The sequence below is a fragment of the Cyanistes caeruleus genome, chromosome 7, assembly GCF_971803275.1.
Source record: "Cyanistes caeruleus chromosome 7, bCyaCae1.hap1.1, whole genome shotgun sequence".
NCBI lineage: Eukaryota > Metazoa > Chordata > Aves > Passeriformes > Paridae > Cyanistes > Cyanistes caeruleus.
In genome coordinates, this window is record NC_141707.1 from 11,281,429 (window position 1) to 11,306,210 (window position 24,782).

General features: G+C 41.1%; 1 protein-coding gene and 1 long non-coding RNA gene across 8 annotated transcripts in view; one reads left to right on the top strand and one right to left on the bottom strand.

The window, feature by feature from the left end:
• The window catches only part of NAB1 (NGFI-A binding protein 1), a 26,299-nt gene extending 2,419 nt beyond the window's left edge, over positions 1-23,880 (top strand). For 3 of the 7 annotated variants that reach the window (XM_086898461.1, XM_086898459.1, XM_086898460.1), the window contains 8 exons: positions 342-515; positions 3,176-4,006; positions 9,464-9,597; positions 10,542-10,593; positions 16,130-16,240; positions 18,552-18,693; positions 19,927-20,076; positions 21,189-23,880. In XM_086898461.1, the coding sequence (XP_086754587.1) occupies positions 3,191-4,006; positions 9,464-9,597; positions 10,542-10,593; positions 16,130-16,240; positions 18,552-18,693; positions 19,927-20,076; positions 21,189-21,280 (1,497 nt within the window). In that variant the 5' untranslated portion in view covers positions 342-515; positions 3,176-3,190 and the 3' untranslated portion in view covers positions 21,281-23,880. The remainder of the gene's footprint in view (positions 1-341; positions 516-3,175; positions 4,007-9,463; positions 9,598-10,541; positions 10,594-16,129; positions 16,241-18,551; positions 18,694-19,926; positions 20,077-21,188) is intronic. The other 4 variants (XM_086898465.1, XM_086898463.1, XM_086898466.1 and 1 more) reach the window with 3 other exon arrangements.
• Positions 4,927-13,764, bottom strand: LOC111931929 (uncharacterized). The gene is made up of 3 exons (XR_002865831.2): positions 13,495-13,764; positions 7,023-7,259; positions 4,927-6,919 (listed from the first exon to the last, which is right to left on the bottom strand). It is a non-coding gene; the product is annotated as an uncharacterized LOC111931929 (long non-coding RNA).
• Positions 23,881-24,782: the final 902 nt, after the last annotated feature.

Below are 24,782 nucleotides of genomic sequence, written 5' to 3' on the forward strand. Positions count from 1 at the left end.
TGTGAGCCCTCCCTGTGTCTTCTCATTGTGTAACCTCTTCTCGTGCTCACCCTTTACCCCAAAAGCACAGTCCTTAATGCACTAAAAAATGAGAAAAGTGGTGGAAAGCGGTATTTCTGGTCTTTTAGATACAGCTTAAAGGTCACCTGAAAGATGTGGGGTGCTGAGACTTGAGTGGGTGTGCTAAGGCTTTGTGTGCCGGCCGGGTGAGCAGAGCCAGCGGCAGCGCCAGGTGTCTTTTGGGTTAACAGTCTCCTCGGGTTCAGACAGTGCTGTGCTGCTTTCTCAGCAGTCCTTGCTTGTTGCTTGTCCTCTTCCTAAGCCTCATCTTACTCCTGCAGGTGGACTAGCATAGCTGCTTCCCGGGCTTTGTAGGCTGTGAGCGGGGCCGAACCAGGGACCACACCGATCGTGTCTGGAGAAGCAGCGTAGCTGGCGGCGGGAGAGGCCGTCTCGGAAAGGGGAGGGGGCCTTCCCCTTGTTAAAGTTTAGAAATAACTTGGGATGGCGTTGAGGTGAGTGCTGGAGGAACTCTGTTTAATGCAAGGAGAAAAGAGGTTAAAAGGAGGAGTGTTTGAAAATGCCTTCTCTGCAGAAATCGGTAGCAGTCGTACATGGAAAAATTGCTCGGCCCTCTCAGGAGTTACTGTACTGAATTTGAAAAACAGAACGGGTCTTTAAAGTACAAAACAAAGGGATTTCAGCCTTGCTTTAAATGTAAATCTCAACGCAGTCTGAACTGTGGACTCGCTGCTGACGCCTCCATAGTACATATTAATCCAGTTTTATCTGTCATGAGGAGATTTGTTGATTAGAAGCCTCTAGGTAAAGGCTGCTCATGGACTAGTGCTGCTCTTCCAGCCTGTGGGCTGGAAAAATGAGTTCAGTTCCATGGCTTGCCTGGAGCTCTTGGGCTGTGTGTAATTTCACTGCCACCATTCTCCCAAGATTCAATTTAGCTCTCTGCACCAAGTCCATTTATGTAGATTTTGTGCTAAGATGAATAACTTTCAGAGGAAATGGGCCTTTTTAAAAAAGTTATATAAGTTAATTTGTGGCACTGATGATGAAAAGTCAGCATCATTTGAAATGGGAGGGAAGGAACAGTTTACTGAAATGACACTAAGCTGTTAATTTTGTTTTTCTTGACAAAGTTTGTCAAGAATGGGAGGATTTTTCTAAGAAATTCAGTGAAATAATGCCACTTTTTAAAACAGTGAATTCTGTGTCCTGTAAAGGGTTACCTTTAAGTGGTTGTTGTCATTATCCATGTTCCTTCTTGTATCTTTGAGTGTAGACAGTACTTGATTGATTTTTCTGCAATTAACTATTCTTTCTGAAAAGCAAACTGTGCTTCTAAAATATGTAGCTCTTAAATGTTTACAGTTTCACCCTGTGTTCCAAAGTGTGTAGTTTATTAGCTCTTAAGCTCACCAGCAGCTCCTTGAGGTAGCTGCTCAAATCTAAACTGCAATTACTGTCCCTTCTGCTTTACACATACTAGCACACATATCAGGAATGATATGTTCAGCTGGTGTTTGGGGGTTTTGTATGATTTGGGTTATTTTTTTTTTCCTGGGCTCCATCTCTCTTCCTGAAGAGATTGCCTGTAGGTATCCTGTTGCTGCCACGTTTCTGGAAAGTTTCTGCTGGCTTCCTTATTTTATTTTTCTGTAGTAGAGTTAAATTAGAATTCCACAGCAAAAGCCTGGTCTTCCAGATGCCTCCTGAATAGAAGTTGGGCTCTGCTTGTTTTATCTGTATGTTCGACTGCTTGAAGAAAAGGCTCATATTGAGAAGAAACCATCAAAATACCCAAACAATTTTTTTTTACAATATTTTTTTTGTTTTACAGTGTGCAAAAGGACATACCACAAAAATAATTTCTCTCTGAGTTTTACTTCTTATAACCAATCTCCCAGTGCCCCATAGCAAACATATTTGCTTGCATTGCAGTTTTGGAGGAAGGGGAGTTGCACAGTATTAAAATGTTTTTTCCCCAGTGTGTGCAAATCTTTCTGGTTTTTAGGTTAGTACTGTGTGTTTTCTCAAGTCCATTGTGATAGTAGAGCCAGAGCAATGTTAGCAGACCTACTCAATGTTTTAGTTCTGTCACTTTCTCAACCAGCTATAAATTACATGCTTTAGACTTTATCGATTGGTGGTTTAGTGTAATGCACTAATACTGGAAATTATCTGCTTGTGGCTGTGAAAGCCACCATAGAGTGAGGAAGTGTGTGTGTGTGTGAGATCTTGGAATTCTCTGAGGAGTTTATTAGTTGTGGTATAACTGGATAAGTAGTTTATGAAGTTGGAACTTGTGCAAATGTTTTTTCCTGCCTCCATAAGGGCTGAGCACTGCAGCGATCTGTCTGTTGGGAGCCTTTAAGCACAATTGTTGTATTACTGAGTAGTGTTTCATGTCTCAGGTGTCAATGACAGGCAGCCTTGTTAGCAAATGAAACAGGCAGGTGAATTCAAACTAAGGTTTTTTAGCTATCTATGTTGGAATCCATTAGTATTTTTGCTTTGTCTGCAGCTGTTGCTGCCATAATTAGGATCAGCAGAGGCATTAGAGCCTTTTCATGTGAAACAGGTAAAACTCTAGAAATATTTAGTTCTTAAATACTTTCACTCACCCAGCTTCATTAGTCCTCTGGGGTTCTGTGAAGCACTTTCCTTCTTTGCTTTCCTTTTACAGTCCTCCACACTTTCTATGGGGGGAAAAATGATGCGGCAATTAAGAAGAGTTGAAACTGATGAGATTTTTTCTTCAGGGAATTGAATATTCCGTAATTCTTCAAAATGTGTTTTGTGATCGTTTTGATCTTAAGATATAAAAGAGAATTGAGTAGAAGCTGTGAGGGATATTGACTGACATTCTTGGGAACAAACATGAAGTAGGAATGTTGAAAACAAGCTGGCTGTTTGAATAATCTTTTTTTTAGGTGCATCACAACTATCTGCTGATTTGTTTTTTTTCAAAAATATTTACATTAAGTTAACAAGTCAAAAAATATCTTTTGTCCCTTATTCATGTCTCTGGGTGTCCTTGTAATGAGAGTTAAGAGATGCTGTTCACTGAGTTGACAGCCTTGTGGAAAGATGGGTGGTGGGACAGTGCTGGGTGTTTGGGCTTTGGTGCTCATCTTCTCTCTGATTTTGCTGTTCGCAGGTTCTGTCAACCGTGATGGCGTCAGCTCTACCCAGAACCCTTGGAGAATTGCAGCTGTATCGAATACTACAAAAAGCAAATCTCTTATTCTACTTCGATGCCTTCATTCAGCAGGGTGGTGATGATGTCCAGCAGCTCTGTGAAGCAGGTGAAGAGGAGTTTTTGGAGATAATGGCTCTCGTAGGCATGGCTAGCAAGCCACTTCACGTCCGACGGCTGCAGAAGGCTTTGAGGGACTGGGTCACAAACCCTGGCCTTTTTAACCAGCCTCTCACCTCCTTACCAGTCAGCAGCATCCCTATATATAAGCTGCCAGAAGGGTCTCCTGCGTGGCTGGGGATATCCTGCAGCAGTTATGAGAGGAACAGCAGCACCAGAGAGCCTCACCTGAAGATTCCGAAATGCGCTGCCACGACGTGCGTGCAGAGCGTGGGCACGAGCAAATCTGATGTGGGGAGCTTATCACTGCAGAGCAGCAGCGAGCCCAGACTCTGGCAAGGACACCACACCACAGAGAGTGAGCACAGCCTTTCCCCGGCTGACCTTGGCTCTCCAGCCTCACCAAAGGAAAACAGCGAGACCCTGGATGCTGCTGCTGCTCTGTCAGTTGCTGAGTGTGTAGAACGTATGGTTCCCTCCCTGCCCAAAAGTGACTCCAATGAAGTCAAGGAGTTACTGAAAACAAATAAGAAACTGGCAAAGATGATTGGTCACATCTTTGAGATGAGTGACGATGACCCTCACAAAGAGGAGGAGATCAGGAAGTACAGTGCAATATATGGCAGATTTGACTCAAAAAGAAAGGATGGCAAGCATCTCACCCTCCATGAGGTAAAACAGCTTGAGTGGAACTGGGCTTCCTCCCCTATTCCTACACCTTTGACAAGATGTGTTTACAGGGTACACTTCTTGTATGGGCAGTTCTTGCTGAGTGATGAGAGTTGTGTCTGAAGATTGTGTGTTGAGTGCTGAAGGCAGTCCTGGCCTGACATGGAAATCTCAGGTGCAGGGAGTCTCCTTTTGTGAGTGGGTGTGGGTGTGTGCGCGTGGTGATTTCGACTTGGTGTCATCAGACTGCTCGGTCGCTGGTGTGGCCTTTCAGACAGAAGGTTTAGAAAGTTTGGCACCACAGCAGCAATCAGTATTGCACTGAGCATGGCCTTGGGGATTCTAAGGATTTGGTACATTCTTAAAGATGTCCTGTTGGGGTATTTCCTTGCATCTTTGAGAGTAGACTTGTTTGGAAGATCAGTAGGTAAAATTGGTTGTGTCTGATGTGGTTACTACCCTCTGCTGTCTTCCTTCACCTCAGGACTCTGCTCTGTAGCTTGTACACTTGAGATAAAAAGGGTTCCGTCAACGAGGTCCCTAAATGCAGAGGCATGGATTTTTTTTGTTGTTGTTGTGTGAATTGGAATGAAGCTCAATTATACAACCTGCGATAATTTTTGGGCTTAGTGGTCTCAAGCCTGTCAAGTGACATGCAGTCTGTGTGAGGAGGAAGGGAAAGGACTGTCTCCAGTATTGATGGGTGGTTGTAATCTGAATGTTTGTCTTTTAATCCCTGAGTAGCTTCTCTTCCCTCTTGTCTTTGAAAGTGCCTGTGGGCCTCCCTTGCTGCTCTTGTGGCATTCCTGAGGCTCATGCTGCATGTGTTGTAACGCAATAGGTGTGTTTGTGTGGGGAGTAGTTTCCTAGTGCCAAAGTACTGTATGAGAGGAGAACAAACATTAATTCAAAGCAGTGCCAAAACACTGTTGATACGAATGCTGCATCAGCATTTTCACAGTTAACAGTGATTGCAAAATTTCAGTTGGATTTAAAATTTGGCATGTAAGGCTTAGCTCCCAAAAGGAAAGGCAGTGTTTATGTTACAGGAGTGCCAAAAAAACTGTACTGGCTTTAGCCTTTTTTCGCTTCAAGAAGAAGTTTTGTAGGTGTGTGATCCATAGCATGAGACTGAGTTCTCTTTATGTTTCTGAGTAGAAGGGCAGAAGGAAACAAGGCGTATTTCTTTACATTTTCGTTTACTTATTTACATTTATAAGGCAACTGCACATCACCGGCAGTGACTTGACAAGGGCTTTTACTGCAGACTGGGGAGACACTTCCACAGTAGTCAGCCACATTCCTACCACACAGTTCTAGTTGTGCAGCTTGCACTTACAAGCTCTGAGGCTTTATGTCAAACACTTACAATCTATGAATTCATCCACTGCACAAGACGAGATCTCATCTTAGTCCCCTGACTTTGTGGAAGTCTCCCTCGTAACAGAACAAGTTGTGTATGAGATGGAGGCAAGATTTGAAGGGATTAATTGTGTAGATGGCCTGTGTACATGGCTGCAGATTCAAGATTCAGAGTAAGGGGGTTCTCCCCAGCTGAGGATGGAGGCAGTCGAGGTGTACAACACTGTGCAGGCTTTCACAGCCTCTCTCTCGGGTAGTGACTGCAGAAAATGCTCTGAAATCTGGACAGACTACTTGCAGGATAATTTTCTGGAATCCAGCAGTGTACTGGAAGGTGTGCTCCCGGGGCACCTTTTGTGTAGGCTCAGGAGTGGCTCTGCAAAACTAGGGGAATGAACTCTGGGGTAGTAATTGAAGGAGCGGGATAGCAATGAACTAGATGAAAGGACAACTGCTCTGCCTTGTTCATTTCTTCAGTATTGCACTACAGATCTTTACTACATCACTGTAAAACCACGTTTAAAAATGGAATGAGAGCATGGTTTGGTGTTAGGAAATATTTCTATCGCTATTGTGATTAAGGGCACAAGATCAAAGGAGTCTATGGTTGACTTATGCCTCACTTACGCATGTGGGGCCTTGCTGAACTTGATGGGAACTGCACACATGCAAGCAAGAAGAATTTGCTCGTAATTAGTTTACTGCTGGCTTAAAGAGGATGGATTTCACAAAGTTTTGTCTTGAACAGTTTTGTCTTCATTTTCTGTGTGAGGCAGAAAATAAATAGCAGCAATGAGACCATTTTCTTGTGTTCAAAATCTGCTAAACCAGAGTTTGCCTTTCGTAAACTCAGCCTCAGTGTGTTTGGTTCTGATAGCTTAGGCAATTGGCTGCTCAGATGGAAGGACCTTAAACAACCGGGGAGGTAAGTTTCTGCAGGTCCAGAGACTGTTTTTCTGCACGTGTTAATACATTCCAGAGCTGTCACTTTGCCTCACAGTTCAAGGTCTCTCCTTGCAGCTGGAAAGGAACAGCTGAATAAACTTCACTGTGAATTAAAAAGGCTTAAGTAGTGGTTAGCCTTTTAATGTAATGATTGGGGTATCTCTGGCTCCTCAAGCACAGAGAAGTTGCATGCAAATTAAAATCAAACCTGGTGGAATTATTAGTGGTGAATTAGTGAGACTATTTCGTTTCAGTGTGAGCACTGAAGTGTCTCATAGGGCTGGAGCAGCCATTAGAGGGCTGTGAGAGCTGCAGACACTGGGCTGGTTTGAAAGTGTGTGCTCCTGGTAGGAGTATCTGCACAAAGCATAATTCTGACAAAATCTTTCGAAACCTTCAAAACTAATACTAAAACTAATGAACATGCTGTCCTTAATCCATCCCATTTTTTCAGTATTACACAGCTTTTCAAACACAGAGAGCACTTAATGTTTAAAGTTGGACTGGAGGAGGGATGAGTACAAGGCATTCCCTTGAACTTGGTGACCCCTGCAAGTTTGAGTCAGATTTCTAATTTGCATTTTAATATTTCACTGCTTGTCTCAGTACCTAAAAAACAGGAAAAAAAAAAAAAATCCAGTTCAGTAGAATTAGAAAAACAAGTAATGAATTTTGTCTAGCTTGGTTTCTTCCTTTTCTTTTGCTGACTCACCAAAACTGTAGGGCTTGGTATTTAATTATGTGGTTTCTAGTGGGGAGTCTGTGAACCCCATCAGATGGAAATATACCCGTCCTTCTCTTGTATGTTCTGTGCTGCTCCATATCCTTCATGCTTCCAGCAAACAGAGTCTTTATTTTTAGGCAAGCAGCACTTTGTATCTGCAGTATTATGCCTTCTGAAAAGGCAGGAAGCCATGATGCTCTTCAATTCAGTAAGTTTGAATGTGACCTGAAAGAGAAACCAGGAAAAACAAGCAAATAAACATTTGGCTTTTCTCACATATTAGGATAAACAGCATTTGCCTACAGCTACCAAAAGCATTTTCAGTCATTTCAGTTCTTCGCAACCTTTCAGCACTTGGAGAGATAAAAAATATCTCAAATTATTTTGGAAGCCATATTATTCATCCTTGGCAAAGTAATAGCTATCAGTGTTACAGAAATTACTGCCTGCTTTGGATGGTAATTCTTTTAATTGGTGTTGTATTAATCTTATATTGTGTCCTTTTCCCCTCTGTGTTTCTTTCTGAAAAGACAGATGTTGTGGAACAACTGTTCCTGTCTAAGGTCTAAGGGGTAATAGTTCAGTTTTTTAACATCTCGTAGTGTAGGAACATAGTCACCTGTTAGTGCCCTTGTACATCTGGTCTCGGTGAGATTCGGGGTTTTTGTCTGTGCAGAGACTAAAGGATTGGACAGCATATCTAGTTGCCTGTTAAAAAATATGTGCTCTGATTAACATTTAGGTACAGTAGGAAGTGCCCAACTGAGATCAGAGGCTTTTAGGCAAAACACAGGAAAAATTGCTTCTGAAATATTAGGAGCAGCAGTTCTGTGTGAGGTTTTACTAGAAATCCTGTACAGGCCGCTGAGAGAAGAATCTCAGCTCTTCTTGATACATGTTTTTTTTGTTTTTTCAACCTTCCTGGAGAATAGTTGTCACATTGGGCAAAATGAATTTTTGATAGTTTGGATGCCACCAAGCCCCATGGCGAAGGACAGCGTGGTTGTGTATTGTTCATGTCATGTGTCGGCTTCCATCCTGCAGGGACGGAGCGTGCAGCCATTGGGATGAGCTGCTGGCCTGTGTGGTTTAATTCACAGGTAACCCTGCTGTGTGGCAGACAGCAGGGCAAAGGGGTGAGTTCTTGGCCTCCTCCCAAGAGACACCCTGTAACTGCAGAGCTGCTGGTCTGCGGGAGCAGCGGGTTTGGTGTCTGAGGTCGCACGTGTGCTGTGCTCAGCTGCTCCTGGGGCTGCCAGATGGAGGGTCAGGGATGGCACATCTCCCTTCTTCATGGATCTGCTGACTGTGCTGTGGGAGCTGCTCTGCAGTATTCACTAGCCTGGGACAGATACAGAACATACTGTTGACAGTAGCTCCAAAGCAGCTGTGCTCCTTTGGCAGAAGCCAAGCCTGTTCAGCTTAATTTCTAAAAGTAAAAGAGTAGAAAGATTTGTGGGCACTTGGTCAAAACACCTGTAGTATTCTGTTGGCCTCTTGCTGTTATGCCTCATTACACGTTCTGGCTGTTCTTCAGCTGAGGAAAAAGTGAGAAAGCCTCTTCAAGCCCTGCTTCCTGTGGAAGGAGCTTGGAAAAGCCTGTCCAGCATCTTGATTTGTGTCTCTCACGGCATTAATAATGTTGTGTCCATACTGCTGTCCATAGGCTTCTTAGACAACAGTGTTTTTAAGGTGATACAATTCATGACAATATCATCACTTCCTGTAGGCTTCTGAAGAGCATTGCAAAACCATTTCGAGCCTAAATTTCAGGCTTTTTTTCCCTCTCACTTCTTTATGAATCTTTTGCCAGCAGCAGAGGCACTAGAAATGTGTCCTGGCAGGCTCAGGAAAACATCCTTGAAACAAGTTACATTTGATTCATGTCTGAAGATAGTCTTCACAAACACGAGGGTGAGAAACATAGCTAAAAAAAGTTTATAATCGTTTCTTAAACCATCACCTTCTACAGAATTTATTCTGTATTCACCAGGGAAAGCCATCTGTACCCACACTGTCAGGGTGGTTGTTTTTTTTTTTCCCCAAGTCCTGGGCATATTGCATTTATAAAAATAGTATTCCCTGTAAGCCAGGCTTTGGGAGCCAAACACTGTGAACGTTCAGAGCTACTGTTTTATACCGAGATTTAATTAATGCTGGGATGAAGCAAAGGCAGCGCACATTGAGACAGTCTTACAATTGTGTTTTACTTTATGCACCAACTACATTCATATCTTTCCTCTTCCCAAAGGCTTACCTGGTTTAGTGAGGGATATAAATAAACTGAAGAAACCCTCCAGGGTTTAGTGTATGATTATAGGTAATTTTACTTGCCATCAAAATTCTTTATTATTTCAGAAGAGGCACTTTTACAAGTACAGCAGGTGAAAGTATGCAAAATCCTGAGTGCCTGTTTGTTTGATTTGCAGCTTACAGTTAACGAAGCAGCTGCCCAGCTGTGTGTGAAAGATAACGCCTTGTTGACCAGGAGGGACGAGCTCTTCGCGCTGGCCCGGCAAATCTCTCGGGAGGTCACCTACAAATACACCTACAGGACCACCAAGTAAGGCTTTCATTAGCTCAGAGGGAACTTTCAGGGAGCTAAGCGGGCTGATAGCATTTCTTCTGAAGCACTGGAGACACTTTCTGCTTGCTCTTCAGTTAGCAAAGTGCTCTTCTGAGGAAAGGAGGGAAATGCTGTTTGAGTCCTGAAGCTTTTAAACTGATAAATTCAGCTGTCTTGAATTACCTTTTTACTTGCTCTTTAGTTTTCGAAGTATTTTGAGTATAGTGCATATTAAGAGGCATTTGAGAGGCTGGTATTTAAAGCTTTAGTGTGTTTTGAGGTTAATGTAAATTGGCAGAGTAGTCAGAGATGCTCAATGCATCAGTTTCCTTTTTTCCATATACAGATTTGGCTTGTTTGCCAAAAAGATAAGGTCACAGGGAGTGGCTTACAAGCTTGCTTTAAAGGAACTGAAGCTGAGTCCTAATTTCAGTTTTTACTGTTCTGTCAAATGAAGTGCTGTTATGAAATGGTGACAAAGGCTTAACAGCTTTTAAATACAATTAAAACCTTAGCATTAGTAAGTATGATTGTCTTGATATTTTCCTTAGATTTTTAAATGTTGATTACCTTGCCAGTCCTTTAAAAGTACATTTTGCTACCCTTCTAGAAAGTTTTCTTTTGCTCCCCTTTCTTCCATAGAGATTCATATAAATATACATCTATCCTGGATAAGCCAAGGGCATTTCTGTAATTCTCTGTGCTTTTCTTCCTCTTTGGAAGGAAGAATCTATTCATGCTTCTGAAAACAACACAAAATGCTTGTGTTCCTCTGTACTTGAATGAATTTCACTACCATGTCAAAGTGAACTGGAGGCTTTTTTTGTGCATCTCACTTGTTCCTCCCTGGTCTGTTTTTTTTTCCTCAACTCCTTTTCATTATTATTGATAGCTGGGGTTAATATGCTGTTTACTGATCATATATGTGTCTTCTCTTGTAGATCTAAATGTGGAGAAAGGGATGAGCTGTCACCAAAGAGAATCAAGATAGAGGTACAGTAATGTGACTCCTGTATTTTGACCTGTGCGTGCTAAAATACAGTTTTGTTTTGAAGGGATCTGTCTTAAGGAAATTTGTCAGAAAAATATTTGATAGACAGTTGATGGGTATGAGAGCGAGAGAGGGTGGGAGAACATCACCACTGTCTTTGTAGATTTAAGTGCTTGATGGAGAAACCTGTAGGAGCAGGGGTAAGGAGTAGGATTTGTTTAATGGTAAAGCTACTCTCAGTGTTTTGCACTCAGAGTGAGTGGGAGGGGAGGAATGGGACTGACTGACTTCCTGTGGTGGAATAAGCTCGAGCACTGTAGGAAATGTCTTCCCATAAGGCCTGCTGCTTTTCAGTCAGCATGAGGTGGGGTTTGCCTAATTCACTGGAGTCAGCTGTTGATCATGTCTAAAATGCAGAGTTCTGGATAAGGATTGATGGCAGAATATTAACCATTTCTGACTGTGCCATAAATTGACACCGATCATATTGAAGAGTCAAGAACGAACTAAAAGCTGTATGTCTCAAGATAAAAGGTTGTGCCTGGAGATATTAATTTACAGGTTTCTTAATGAGTTTTGTGTCAAATGCATGTATACATGGCAAATGTATACACTTGCACAAGATGTTGCTTAGGGAGATGCTGAGAATTGCTTGTTAAGAGTACAGGAGCAGCATGTATGTAGTTTACCTTTTTCTTCAGTTACCACTACTGGAAGGTAAATTTGAGGCCTTTTTAAAGTTACTTTTAACCAAAAAAAAGGAAAGAAGTAAAATGTGCATATATATACACCTATGTACCTCATGAGAATAGCAGCTTTCTTTTTAATATGTATTTTAAATTATTGTTTCAATGTTATGTGGCTATCTAATTTATCCTTAGCATTGTGGGTGGTTTTTATGGTACTGTCTACTCAAAAAGGTTAAATTTGTTTTAGAATATGAGCTAAACCTGAGCTAGATTTGTATGTGGCACAGATAGGTGATGTATTCTCTAACTGTAGAGGAAAATTGCAGCACATTCTGAAATGTGTTTCTCATATGCAGTACGTTCTGTGATAAATGATGCACTATATATTAAGTAAGGCTTTAAATTTTTTTCGGTACTGCAATGCTTTCACCTGTACAGAGGCTTTTCCTGTGAGGCAAACCCTGGTAAGAGCAGTTAGTTTTGAAAAGGCAGTCTTGCATAGGTATAGAAGAGTTCATTTTACTTACTAAGTTCCATCAGTCCATATGCAATTGTAGTTTTGAGTTTATGTAGTGCAATGAGGATTCACTGGTAGCTTTGATAAGTCAGTAATGTCGTTTAATGTCATTTATGTGTGTCAGGATTTGCTTTTGACCTATGCTTGTTCTTTGATCCGCAAAAAAGACCAGGGAAAAGCTGCATTAAATGATTTTATCCAGCTTCACCATTATCAGCCTTGACCAACATGTTGCAAGATGCTTGTTTGAATCGCCTCTCTTTTGTTCAGTCCAGCCCTAATTTGTAAGAGCTGGTGGGAAGCTGCCACTTCTCTGCTTGAAACAGTATTTCAATGACTTAGATTTCAGCATTAGGAAGTTTTTCCTTCATTTAGTAATAAGTGATGATAAGCAAGTGTCTAAAATACACACTGCAAGGGAGGTGCTGTTTTTTACAGGATCTTCATTGAAAGAAAGTGTAAAATTAAAACCCTGAAAAACACAAGCTGAAATTCAAGGCTTTCTGGAGAGTAGGAAATCTGGACAGCCTTTAGGGGATGTGTATTCTCCTATTTTCTGCATGGTGAAATTTTAAACAGTCTGGAAGGCCTGCTTCTTTCATACCCTTTATAGCTCAATAATTCTGAGAAAGGATATTCACTTGGTTCTTGTTTTATCTAAAATTACCAGTTACATTTTAAAACGCTTGGGAAAACTTATTGTCCTAATGACAATTCTTGTGCAAATGACCATTTCAGGAATAGGTCATTTTTCCAAAATAAGAAATTGAAAATTAAATTAAATTAAATCTTTAGTCTGATAGCATAGTATTATTAATTTCAAGTTACCCATATTGTTATCAGTAGAAATGTCTTTTCCCCCCCCAACTTTGAGAGTCTTCTCAGGAGCAGTAAAGCATTACTTCAGTGCATTTTAAATTTGACATACACTGTAAATTTTTGGGCTTTACTTCAATGAAATGTAAAAAAGATACAGTATGACATAGTAGATCACTGCTGTTTTGGGTCTCTGGTTCTTGCATTTAAAAAAAATGTAAAAAGTCCCTTTTTTAGTAATATGCTTAGGGATTTTTTTGGTTTTGTTTTGGTTTTTTATGGAAAGGTGAAAGTAAAAATGAAAATGGTAGCAAATGCAGATTTTTCCTTCTGTTCTGGGTAAGAATTCGTTACACTGTTTTTGAAGTTGTAATGCTTCTTTGTGGATCTGTTCGCACACTATCATGAAAATACAGAAAGGACCTGAACATGAGGCCTATTTTTTGTTGTTATAACTAGCTCTTTCATGTTTTTCTTTTTCCCTTTTTTTTAATTTTTTGTGAGAAGAGTCATTTTGCCTTTCTGTTTTAAGGCTGAACTCTGTATTTTGATTCACCATTCCTTTAACTAGTAGTCATTAATGTCTCTGTGAAGCATGGCCTAGAATTACTAGGGCTTCAGACTGGAAAGACTTCACAGCCTGTTTGCATAGTGTAAAAGATTACTTAAAAAAAAGATGAGTTAATTTCCTGAAATATAATAACACTTAAAAAAGCCTCCAGAGAGGCTCTGAAGGTCATCCTTGAGCAGAGCCAGCAGAGCTGTGTGCAAGCTGCAGCATTGTCAATCTGCAGCCACATTGTAAATTTATCCTTTTCATGAACATGAAACTTACACAAGCATTACAAAGAAACAATGTGCCATGAATTACATCAAATTACCTGTAAAAGCCTTTCTCTTCCCCTGTGAGCTCTCCCCCTCTTATTCGTCGGGTGGGTGGGTGAGCTGTGGGAGTGAAGTGTAAAGAGGAGAAGGGGAAAAAATTCCAGGCAAATGACAGACTAAAGGTGTGGAGGGAGTGAAAAAAGGGGTGGAGTGAACTGGTATTTGGGAGCAGATTATAAAACAGGAGTTGTAGTTCTAAATCCACTCTGGACAAAGAGCGGGACAGGTGAATAGGGATGGAAATTGCACATCCTCCTGCAGAGCACGGATCTCTCCTGTTCAGGTGTTGTGTGGTGAGGGCACCCCTTATTTTGTCATCTCCTGTGACTCAGTGCCAGCACCACTCAAAGCAGTTAGCTGTTGTGGTCCCAGCTTGGGAAGCAAAACAAGTCACAGGTACATCAGGCAGAAGTGAGGAAGAGGCTGCTCTCATCACTGTTGGGGCTGACAAAGTTCCCCTTCAGAGTCTGCATGAACAGCCAAGAGAGGAAAAAAGGAGAGTTTTTAAAAATGTTCTTGCTGTCTGTGGTCTAAAGAAGTTATTTTGTGTATCTGTGTCTTCATTCATCTCAGCAAGTGGGGTGGGAAGAGCTTTCAAAAATTCATTTCCCACAGCTCGGTGGGAGTCAGGGGGCACAGGCAGGGAGACCTGAGTAGAGGCTCCAAGGAAGCGTCTTCCCTTGCTACCAGTATGGGTGGAGGACGAGGAGAGAAAAGCCCCACCTCCACTATTTCTGAGAAGTCTGTAAAGAAAACCAAAGTGTAGGATTTGTTTTTTTCACAAAAACAGCAAAAGCAGTTGAAGCTACTGTTTTCATAGGAAAAATGTCATTAGAGGGAGCGATAAAGCACATGTGGGACTGGGAACATCTGCTGCACGAAACTGCTTGGAAAACAACTGAGCAGCAGCATGGCAAAACAAAAATGCTGCAGTGCATGCAGCAGGACCTGCGGGCAACCATGGGGCAGAGCAGGTTGGTGCTTGGTGCAGGTTGGTGCTTGGTGCAGGTTGGTGCTTGGTGCAGCGTGGTTCTCGTCCCACGGGGCACTGGGGACAGCCAGCAGTGAGAAGGGGCTCTGGGAGGGTGATCCAGAACACGTCATCCTGCGGGAGCTGTCTGCCTGACTGAGGGGGGACTGACTCAGCAGCAGGCAGCCAGACCCACCTGTGGGAAATAGCCTGCAGTTTTGTATAGGCAGGTGATCACAAATGTGTTGTGAAGGACTGTGTTACCTGTTTTGTTGCAAAAATAGGATGCTGAACAATAGGGTTTTGTGTGTTCAGCTTCTCATCTTCCTACGTATAATCATTCTCTGCTCCCAAACAAATTCGGATCCTAACTATGGAAGTGGTCAGTACTCAAGGAAATGTGCTGCAAAGCCTTTGTTTCTAGCTTAGGCCAGAGGCTTTGTGGCAGTTAACCTGGCTATGAGGTTTTTGCATAGCTATTGTGTTTATTTGTTCCGTGAGGGAGTATGTTGGGTGTTTAAAAGCAATATGCAGCGTTCTGACAGATTTTAAGGTTTTTTTCCTGAGCGTAAAGAAAAGGTTTAATGGCATTACATTGCACTGAGGTCCTGGCCATCAGCCTTGGGTCAGATCACTGCTCTGCAGGTCAGTGGGCAGCCTGCCAGTGGAGGGAACCTTGTAGTCCTTCCCCTGTGTTTTTTCTGGAAGACCACTTCTATTTCTCTTGGGTTGTAGCCCTTTTGTCCATCTATCGTCAAAAATGTAGTTATTGATGTGTATGTGTCTTTGGAATCTACAAGGCAAGTATACCTAATTCGGTGTATTTTTGAGACCAAGGTCTGCAGAACCTCAGTGACAGATGTCATTGTTCTCAGATTTGGGTCTGTCTTAAGATCTCTGGCTTCCTCTCACATTTTGACAGTTACCTAATACTGTGCTTTTGTAAACATTTCTGGATGTTCCTCTAGTGTACATGAGCTTTCCTTTAATAATACCAAGCTGGATAAACCCCTCATCTTGAACCTTTGCTTCAATGATTATTTTAATGGAGTCTGGCAGGCTTTCACAGGAACTTTATTTGCTTTACTGATACATATGCCAGCTGCAGAAGAGATTTGCATGTCATAAGAACTTCAGACTGGAAGAGTTATGGAATCATGCTTTCCCATAGTCTATAAGTTTTCCACTGTTCTTCTGAAATGGTGATATTTCATTTTGTGATACTAGTGTAGGTTCTGTGTGAAACATGTTGAATTTCAAGAGGCTTTTTTCAGTTTCACAAGGTTAGTATATATCCTTAACTACATATAAACTTGATTTCTGAAAAATTACAGAAACCATAGGCCTAAATCTGCCCATCAAGGCTGAATATAAACTAGTTTAATGGCAGTAACAAGGGTAGTTTGGATTCACCTGAAACAGGGAGATGAGATTTTCTGTGCCATTTTAGGTATATAGCAGTTGCTGTGGAGAGGCTGTTTGTGTTTTATGCACAAACTTAAGTAAAGTGGATAACACAAACATGTAAATTGCAGTCCAGAATTTTCACAGAAGTTCAGGAGTATGATTTTTAGCTTTTTTTTCCTTCTGTGTGTACAAAGAAGGTGAAGAAAAAATAGTAATATGTCCCTCTTGGTTTGGTTTCTTTTTATGCCAAATAGGATGGGTATCCTGACTTCCAGGACACAGTCCAGACACTCTATCAACAGGACAAAATGCCGCTTGCTTTGGCTAAAGGAAAGAGTGAAGACCCAACAGCTCTTAATTCCCAGGTAAACCAACTACACTGCATTGTGAATAATACAGGCTTGTGTCTTTGTACATTGGATTTGATATGTTGTTGTTTTGATGATTAAATGAATTCCCATCAATTTTAAAAGGTTACCTAGTTTAGCTGTGATTGCATCACTCTTAATTTGGGTTTACCTCCCGAATCTGTTCTGTCACAGTACTACAGCTTTGCCCTTGTTAGTTCCAAGGAGATAAGATGCAGCATAGTAGGCTTGAAAATCTGTGGTTGCCTGTTGGGAGCAAGTAGGGTAGTATTGGTACAGTCTGTGCTGTGTTACTTGCGTTATCTGCTATAAATGGAAAGCTCAAGTTACTGAGTCGAGAGGAATAGAGTAGGCGATCTTGGAGTCCTCACTTCTGACATGTCTTACAAGAAGAAAGACCAATATGTTTAGGAAAAAAGTGAACCTCTGGATCTGAGAGGATAAATTGGCTTCCTAAACAACACCTAGCCTGGTGGAAGCACAGTGTTCTTGAGCAGACAGAAAGCTTTGTATAAATGAAGACAGGTTGCCAATTCTTTCTTTGTCTTTCCTGTAGTGTATCCCAGCCTCGAGGCAAAATACCCATCTCCTACTGACAGTTCTTGCCAAGGAGGGATTTCATGCTAAGTTGCAACAAATTTGTTTTGTATAGCTGATTTGGGCAAATGTAATCACCAAATTTGCACGTAAGATGATGTTCAGGAATTACCTTCCTGTTTTCTGAGAATGGATGTGTTACCCTATAATTTCTTCTATTGCAAAGTAGTGCTTGGTTGTACAAATGTGTGATACATCAAATGCAATTATGCCACATGTCACAGAATAATTACATGGGCTAATTTTGTATATGCTTTAAAGTTTAAAGTTTTTGTTGGTCACTGCCACGTAACAACAGACTACAGATTTAAGTCAAGCTTGAACAGATATACAACTCTACAGATTTTGCTGTGGTGATCAGAAGCATTGTTGAAATTCTAGTTTTGTCCCAAGTAAACAAGAAAAAGATATCATGAATGAGAAATATTTTTATTCTTTTTAAAAATTACTGTATAGTTTGAAAGTTGGTAATGGGATTGGCAGAATAGCGAAGTTAAAGCACGCCTGAAAGTAAACTGAAAATAGTTTCTCTTTTTACCTTCCTCCCAAGTCTAAGCTGTAGCTATCAGTGTTCTTCTGCAGATCCTGATGAGCTCTGAGCCAGAGTATGTAAACACTGGCCATGCCATTACCCTGTTGTCAGGGTCACCACTGTGCTGGAGAAGCCCAGGTTGTGCTGGTCTGTTAGGCTTTCATTGTAGTGTAAATTGTTGAACTATGCTGAGCAAGCAGCCTTTTGTGGGAAATCAGGGCTTTCAGCATCTCCCATGAAAAGTGAAATGCTCTGCAATGAATAGACCTCTGTAGCAGTTGAAGCAATTATGGCATTACCTGAAAGAGAAATAATTTTTTCCTATCAATTGTACATGTTAAGTTTGTACACTTTCTGTTCTTACGTTCATTGTGGCTCTTCTAAATCAACTTTCTTGACTTGTGATTTTCTTCTTATTTTTGCAAGATGCTTATTTACATTCTCTCAAGAACAAGATTATAGTGAAAGTTAGAATTCTCTTGGCATTCAAGTCAATGACAAACATTCAGACGCCATTTCCTCCCACGTTGCTCTGGATTGTTTAGCTCCACTCTCTAGAGGTGTATAGGTCCTGTTCTTCTCTAGACAGACATTTCACACCTTTATCCCCCACAAACATACTGTCATCCTACACTTTCAGAATGGCAGATTTTTAAGCTTGTGTAGCGCTGTTTCCTAAAATAAAGGTTCCAAGATGTCTGGTGAAATCTTGGCATAAGTTTTTAGCAGATGTTGCCATTGCTCTTGGAATACTTTTTGGAATACTTTGTGAAGGTATATATTTGAACAGAGCTAACTGGATAATTAAGACATTCTTTTTTGCTTTTCTTGAGATTCTCTTCACGTAACCTGCAGTCATAAAGTGCAGGAAGTGATTTTTGTGTGTTTTTGAAGAACAGAATTTAATGTTGCATTTCTGTGTAGATGAACTACAACAGCTTGCATTTTAAGTATTCTTGAGTGACTCAGATGTACATTATGAAAAGCTGTATGGATGCAAAAATATTTTGTTTGCTTCATAGTTTTGAAGAAACCGTAAAGCACACATCTGTACATATGAGTCAACAAAAGCCACTTTCTAGGCTGTTAGTCTTTTCATCTGATACTGTTCTTCCCCCTGTGTTTTGACTTGCTCTATGTATGTATATAGAGAGAAATCTTTTTTTGTTTTAATTGCAGTCGGAAAAGGTGATGGCAAAACAGATGGAGTTTCTTTGCAACCAGGCAGCGTTAGAGAGACGTCTTTCCACAGGGTGTTACAGGCAGAACTCAGAAGAGCACAGCCCCAATGGCATGTCATTAGATAATGCTGATGGACAAGGTATGGTAGCTCCCAGGCACGGCATTGCTGCCAGCAAAGACATTTGATGTTATGCAACCTCTGTCGGTGGCGGTGTTTATCTCATACAGAACCCTGAGCACTGAACGGACAAGACAAGATCTCTCTCTGCCCTGAAGTGCTTATGGTGTAAATAATGCAATCAGATGTACACTCAGGTTCTGTTCTCTTGCTCCTGTGCATCTGGGCAAACTGATTTCCCCAGCAATAACGTGGGGAGGGAAGGAGGCTGGGCACAGCTGCTGTTCTTGAGAGCAGGACTTTGCTCTAGCTTTATCCTCAGTTTTGAAAATATATGAGAGTATTGCATTTCATTTGTTTTCTTGTTTTGTGGAAATTGAAAATTAAACAAGCAATATGATTGGTACCCCTTTTTGTTTACCTGTTTGTGCAGTCTAGGAACAAAACCTGAGGAGCTGGCTATGTAAATTACTTAGCGCTAAGCAGATTCTAATGATGTTCTTAGTACTCTGTTATTCTTCAAAAAGCTTACAGTTCTGTGGTTCTCTTTGATTTACCAACTGGCTATTCCTTGTCTTGAATTAATTTTTGGAGTGTTTGTTTTGTTTGAGCATTTCTGTTTGGATCACTTTTTTTACTGTTTTGAAATGAGACAAAATGTTACAAACAAAAGAAATACAACCAGAAGTTCTTGTGTCTGTTTTTTAAGTGCTAGGTTTTGGTTTTTTAAGGGGGTTGAAAAGAAGCAGTAGGGGGACTGCTAAGGGAATCAATACAAGTAAGCATTAAAATCCAGATTTTCACTTGTGTGTATTGGTCAAGCAATGAGATACAGAAGTAATCATGAAGAATAGGTGTGTGGATCCAGCTTTCCTTGGCCCAGCAAGCTGCTTTATACCATTTAGCCATTGTGCAGGGGAACTGAAAATTTCAGGATCTCAAAGGGATTGTGCAGTGGGAGAAGAAAATTTTTGTATCTCAAGAGGATTTTTGAGCAGAATAAAGTGGGTCTCTAAAAAATAATTAATTTTGTTTTGTCTGGCTGAGTGTCCCTTTCTAACTGTGTCAGTGAAGTAGTCTGCAAAGCAGTACATTTACATAAGCCTTGTTTTACTGGAAAACATCACTGAGCAGCTGGAATGGAATCTAGAATGCACTTTTGCTGATAGAATTAATATGTGTTTAACTCTCTATCTGCTTTTTAATACTGCTTTTTTTCTAATGCATCGATGTTTTGCTGTGAACAACTTGCAGGTGAAAGACCACTGAACCTCCGAATGTCCAACCTGCCAAGCAGACAGATGCAGCACATTTCACTTGATGGAGAGCAGCACGTTGGGAAATCTCTGTGCAGTGATTTGATCCGGCTTTACCCCAGTGGTGAGGCAAAGTCTCAGTCCTCGGGTTAGTGCTGCCCCTGAGAAATCACCCAGCATTTCTTATTTTCTGTCATGTCTCTGAGTGCAGCAGCCAGGAAGACGGGCTGGCATGCATTGCATATAACCATGCCATAGAAGTTTTGGAGAAAACCCCAAAAGGAGTGTTACTTGCTAATCTGGAGTCAGATTGAATATTATTTGAGAAAAGTTTAGGGGATGCAGTAGCTGGAATCAGATAACCAAGTTCTGGCGTGTTTCTTTACTTGGTAGTGACCCGGATTACTGCTGTTAAATACTTAAACTGCATCACAGTGACAGCAACATGATTATGACATGGCTTCATTCTGTGTAATAAAATCAGGCTTTTTAGTAAAAAAGATGTCTTTATTCTGATTTATAAGGACCTAGCACTGTTTCTCTGCTGTGAGCTGCATGTCATGCAGTAAGTTTATCCTACCTGGGTTTCTCATTCACTGACCTCTGCTTACTGCCAGTCTTGTCATTTACCTCTGGCACTGGGAGAAACCCACTCTAAGTTCAATAAAAGAGAGCAAGAAACCTTTGTGAAATCTCCGTGGGTGGTTTCAGTTTAATACTCAGTGCACTGAGATAAAACCAGGGGCTCTTGAGACTCTTGCAACTTCAGGAGTAATAATAAAATCCCACCTGAGTTCAAAAGTTGCAGTGGGAAAGATACAAAAAGAAAGGCAAGGTACAAAAGTAGTTGTTTTGAAGACCAGGCAGAATCTTGTCTTTTGCACTTTGGGGTACTGCAATCTTGGCTCATCTCTTTTGCAGATTGACCCAAAATCCCAGTGCTAATTCACTTAGTGAAATCTCTAGTAAGGGATTTTTACCCATTCCCTCTCAAAATGCAGGTGCAGAGTGCATCTCCATTAGCCCCTGCTGCCAGAGGGGTTTGAAATGTATCTGTGATGCTTCCTCTGTTATCATGCAGTGTGACTGAGGTGGTTCTAACCTAGCTGGGTTAAAGCCCAGAGGGGGAGGCAGGATTTATTTCTTCAACTGTTGGTATTCATATGGTTCTTGGACATTTTTTTGATCTAAGAACAAAATATATTTGTTTCCAAGCAGTATTTTAACTTCTTTCTTTCTTTCTTTCTTTTCTCAATGCAGAAGGCCTTGGTATTTTAAAGGATTTTCCTCATTCCGCTTTTAACAACATTGAAAGGAAGGTCATAAAAACAGAACCTGAAGACACAAGATAGTCATTCTGCTCTGGAAAACAGTGTCATAGTAAAGAATGAAACTTCACAAGAGAAAAAAAAAAACAGCCTTAATAACCAGTGTTGCCTCATTCAAATAAGAGATTTCAATAGCCAAAGCCTAAGAACTGGTACAGTAATCCTTGGAAACAGGAAAGCAAGAGACACTGCAACTAAAACAGTAATACAGGTGGATAAACATTCCTGTAAAAGTGGTTTTATAAAGTGGGAAGATTCACAAATTAATATTGTGGGTCTTCATTATTTAAGAATGTATTATGTATTTGTATAACTTATCAAAGTAAATCTAGATGTCGGGACGTGTATTGAGTCCAGTAGATGTGGCTACAGTTCATTTTACTTGAAATTTCAATGTCTTCTTTCAGTGTACCTAGCGTAGATATGGTTGTTAAACATTTGAATTAAAAATCATTGGAGAATTAGGAATGCAAACCTCGTGACACAATTAACAGCAAGTTTGCAACAATATTTGTAGAAAAAGGAAAATGCTTACAATATTTTCATGGTTTAAAATGTTATGTGGATATAGCATTTGATAGACCTAGACCCTGATTCTGTATTATAGCAGATGTACTTGACACTTAACTATTGCTACATCACTTCCAATGGTTTCAGCAGCCTTTGTGTAACACACAGCATAATACCTACATACAGGTCAGGAGTGTGGGAAATGCCAGTTGGAGGATGGAAGAGTCCATATGGTTGGCTCCCATTTCCTCAGGAAAAACTGGGGATTGATGTACCATACAATTACTAAATTTCATTTGGTAGGAAACTCAAGAGACCAAGTAGTATGGACAGGGCTGCAGAAGTTGTCATTCAGACAGTTATAACTTCTTGGACTTCTCTGTGGATCTGTAATTAAAAAAAAAAAAAAAAAAGGCATCCCAAGTGTGGCAGAGAAGATGAGATATGGTGCAGGATTTATGCATCGGTGTAAAAGGTTGCACTTGATATATCCAGAAACCATAAGATTTTTTGGAGGAGAGAGACAAGGAGTTCTCTTCAGCACGTAACTCCTTAGTAAGTGCTGTCCAGCCCACATGATTCTATGAATATACTGTATACTGCATACAGTATGCCAATATGTTTCTTTATGTATGTGATTAATTAACATCTGTATTCTTTATTTATTTGACAGTTTTTATTTTTTGTACATGTTCACTTTTGAAGATGTCATTTTATCTAAGGAGGAGTCGTTGGCATATAACTTTGGAATTTACCATGGTGTGTTTGTGTGCATCCATCTTTCCTCTGTGCTGCTCTGCAGTCAGGACAGTTATATGCCTCCATTTCCAAATACAGTTTTTACTTACAACGTGTTCTGGAGAGGAAAGGGAGAGCTGAAGAAAGTGAGTTACCATGTCAGAGGGTAAACTTCCTTATTCAGGTGTGCACTTCATGTCTGCAGTTTGCTCTGTGTCCTAGGTGTGTATTAATGAATCAGTCAGTCTCTGTTGTACTGAAACACTCAGCAAAATGTGAGCTGAAATGTCTACACTGCAGTCTCTTATCACTGTAAACATATCTAATTATTTTATCACTTGATTTGTGGAACAAAGCTTTATAGTAGAAACACCAGTAAAACAACTTTTTATACTATTAAAATGTTTGGTTTTTTTAAAAAAAAATGTTTCTTGAACTGTATGGTACTGTTTCACTTACTGAAGTATCTTACTTTAAGCAATGGAGTTCACAGCTTTGCTGTTTAGGCATAAGAGATTGAATGTGTAGTTATATTTCCTCTTTCCTGTTGTGTGAGTTAGTAGCACGGATGTTTCTTCAGTTTGTAACATTAACCAGTGCCCTGGTTAGTAGCTGAGTAGCTTTCATGAGATGTGTATGGAACTTGTTAAAGGACAGCTTAAGGTTTGAACTGTACAGCTTGAGCAATACAAGGTACCAAGCAGCAAACCTTTAGAGATGCAGGAAACATTTGGTTTTATCCAACATCTGACACCATCAAAAATTGTGTGTGGGTCACAGAAGAAGCTCTTAAGCTTGCTGGTCTCTTCAGTTGAAGTGAGAGGAAGGAAAAAGAACATGCTAAGCAGCACGCTGTTTCAGTTGAGTCCAGAATTTATTTTGTAAACACTAATGTATTAAATTTGCTATAAATTAAAGTCTATAACAGTTATATTTTTGAGTTGTAAATACAGTACTTTGTGTCACGATCAGTTGGTTATCTCCAGAATGATATTTCAGTTTCAAGTCCAACAGGCCATTTCAGTCTCAATAAGCTGGAAGCAATTTTTTTTACCGGTTTGCAGCTGTATGGGGTTTTTTTTGTTTGTTTTTTTGTTTTTTTATCCTGGGGTGGGGGAGGTGGGAGGTACATTCCAAGATTGCACATATGCTTGGTAATAGCAAACACTCAAGCATTGGTCTTTCCATGACAAAGGTCTTGGTGGACTGCACCCTGGCCAGCCTCTGGAGTCGCAGGTAAAGGCTTGCCCTCGTCAGCTCGGGAAGGGTTGCTAGATCCAGGGTACTCCGGATCAAAGGCCAGCCCTGCAAATGATGCCTGTTTTATTCACATGTTTATATTGTTGCTTACAAAATAAAATTCACCGTGAGAACTCTTTAGTTTCCCCAGGGTTTGTCCTTTTTGGTTTTTTATAATTGTGTTTTCTAAAAGAAGATGTTAATTTGGGAGGAGGGGATAGGGGAGGAGGGAGTACCTCGAACTGCAGCTCTCAGTGTGGAGGAAGCCTTTTCCTCCTCTTGCGGTTGAATCCTCATTTAAGGGTGGCCTCATTATGTGCACAGCCTGCAGGGCTCAGAGGCCCCAGGCAGGAGGGAGGAACTAAAACCCAGGCAGGGTCTGCAGCGCTGAATTCCCTTCCCATCTCCTGCTTTTGTTCACAGTTTACACAGGGCTGCAAACAGCGCAGGGCTGCTCGGGTGGGATGCCAGGCCGGTGTAAGTGCTCGTAGGGAATGGGGCAGCCTTGGTGCCCCACCCTGTTCCAGCTTGCTTTCCAAGCAGCAGCCCACATCTCTGCTGGGAGGTTGTTAGGGTGCAGAAACTGGATGGGAGATGGAGTATAAAGAGGGAAAAGCAGACAAGGGAGTAAAAGCATCAAAGAGCAGTCAGGGGGACAGGAGATAGAACCCCTCCATAAACCTCCAAAACAGATTGGTGAGATGGCATGGAAGTCAGGGGTGGTTTGAAGCAGAGATGGAGTCAGAGTAGGTGCAGTCCCTCTGCCTTCTCCCAGTCCAGAGGAGAGTAAACATGGGAATTCTGAACTAGTGGCTCAGTGTTTGCTGGCTTTTACCTTGCACTTCAATGCAATCTTGCCCTATTCTGGGAAAGAGGAGAAGAGAGCAGCTGCACTCTCTTGTGTTGAAGGTGCAAGGACGGGGGAGAACAGCCACATTATTGGCAGGCTGCACACAAGTATAACCAGAAAACCTTTAGATGTCTATTTTTTCTAACTTGCTGTGGCTGCCCAAAGTTCAGTAAGAGCACTGTGCTGCTG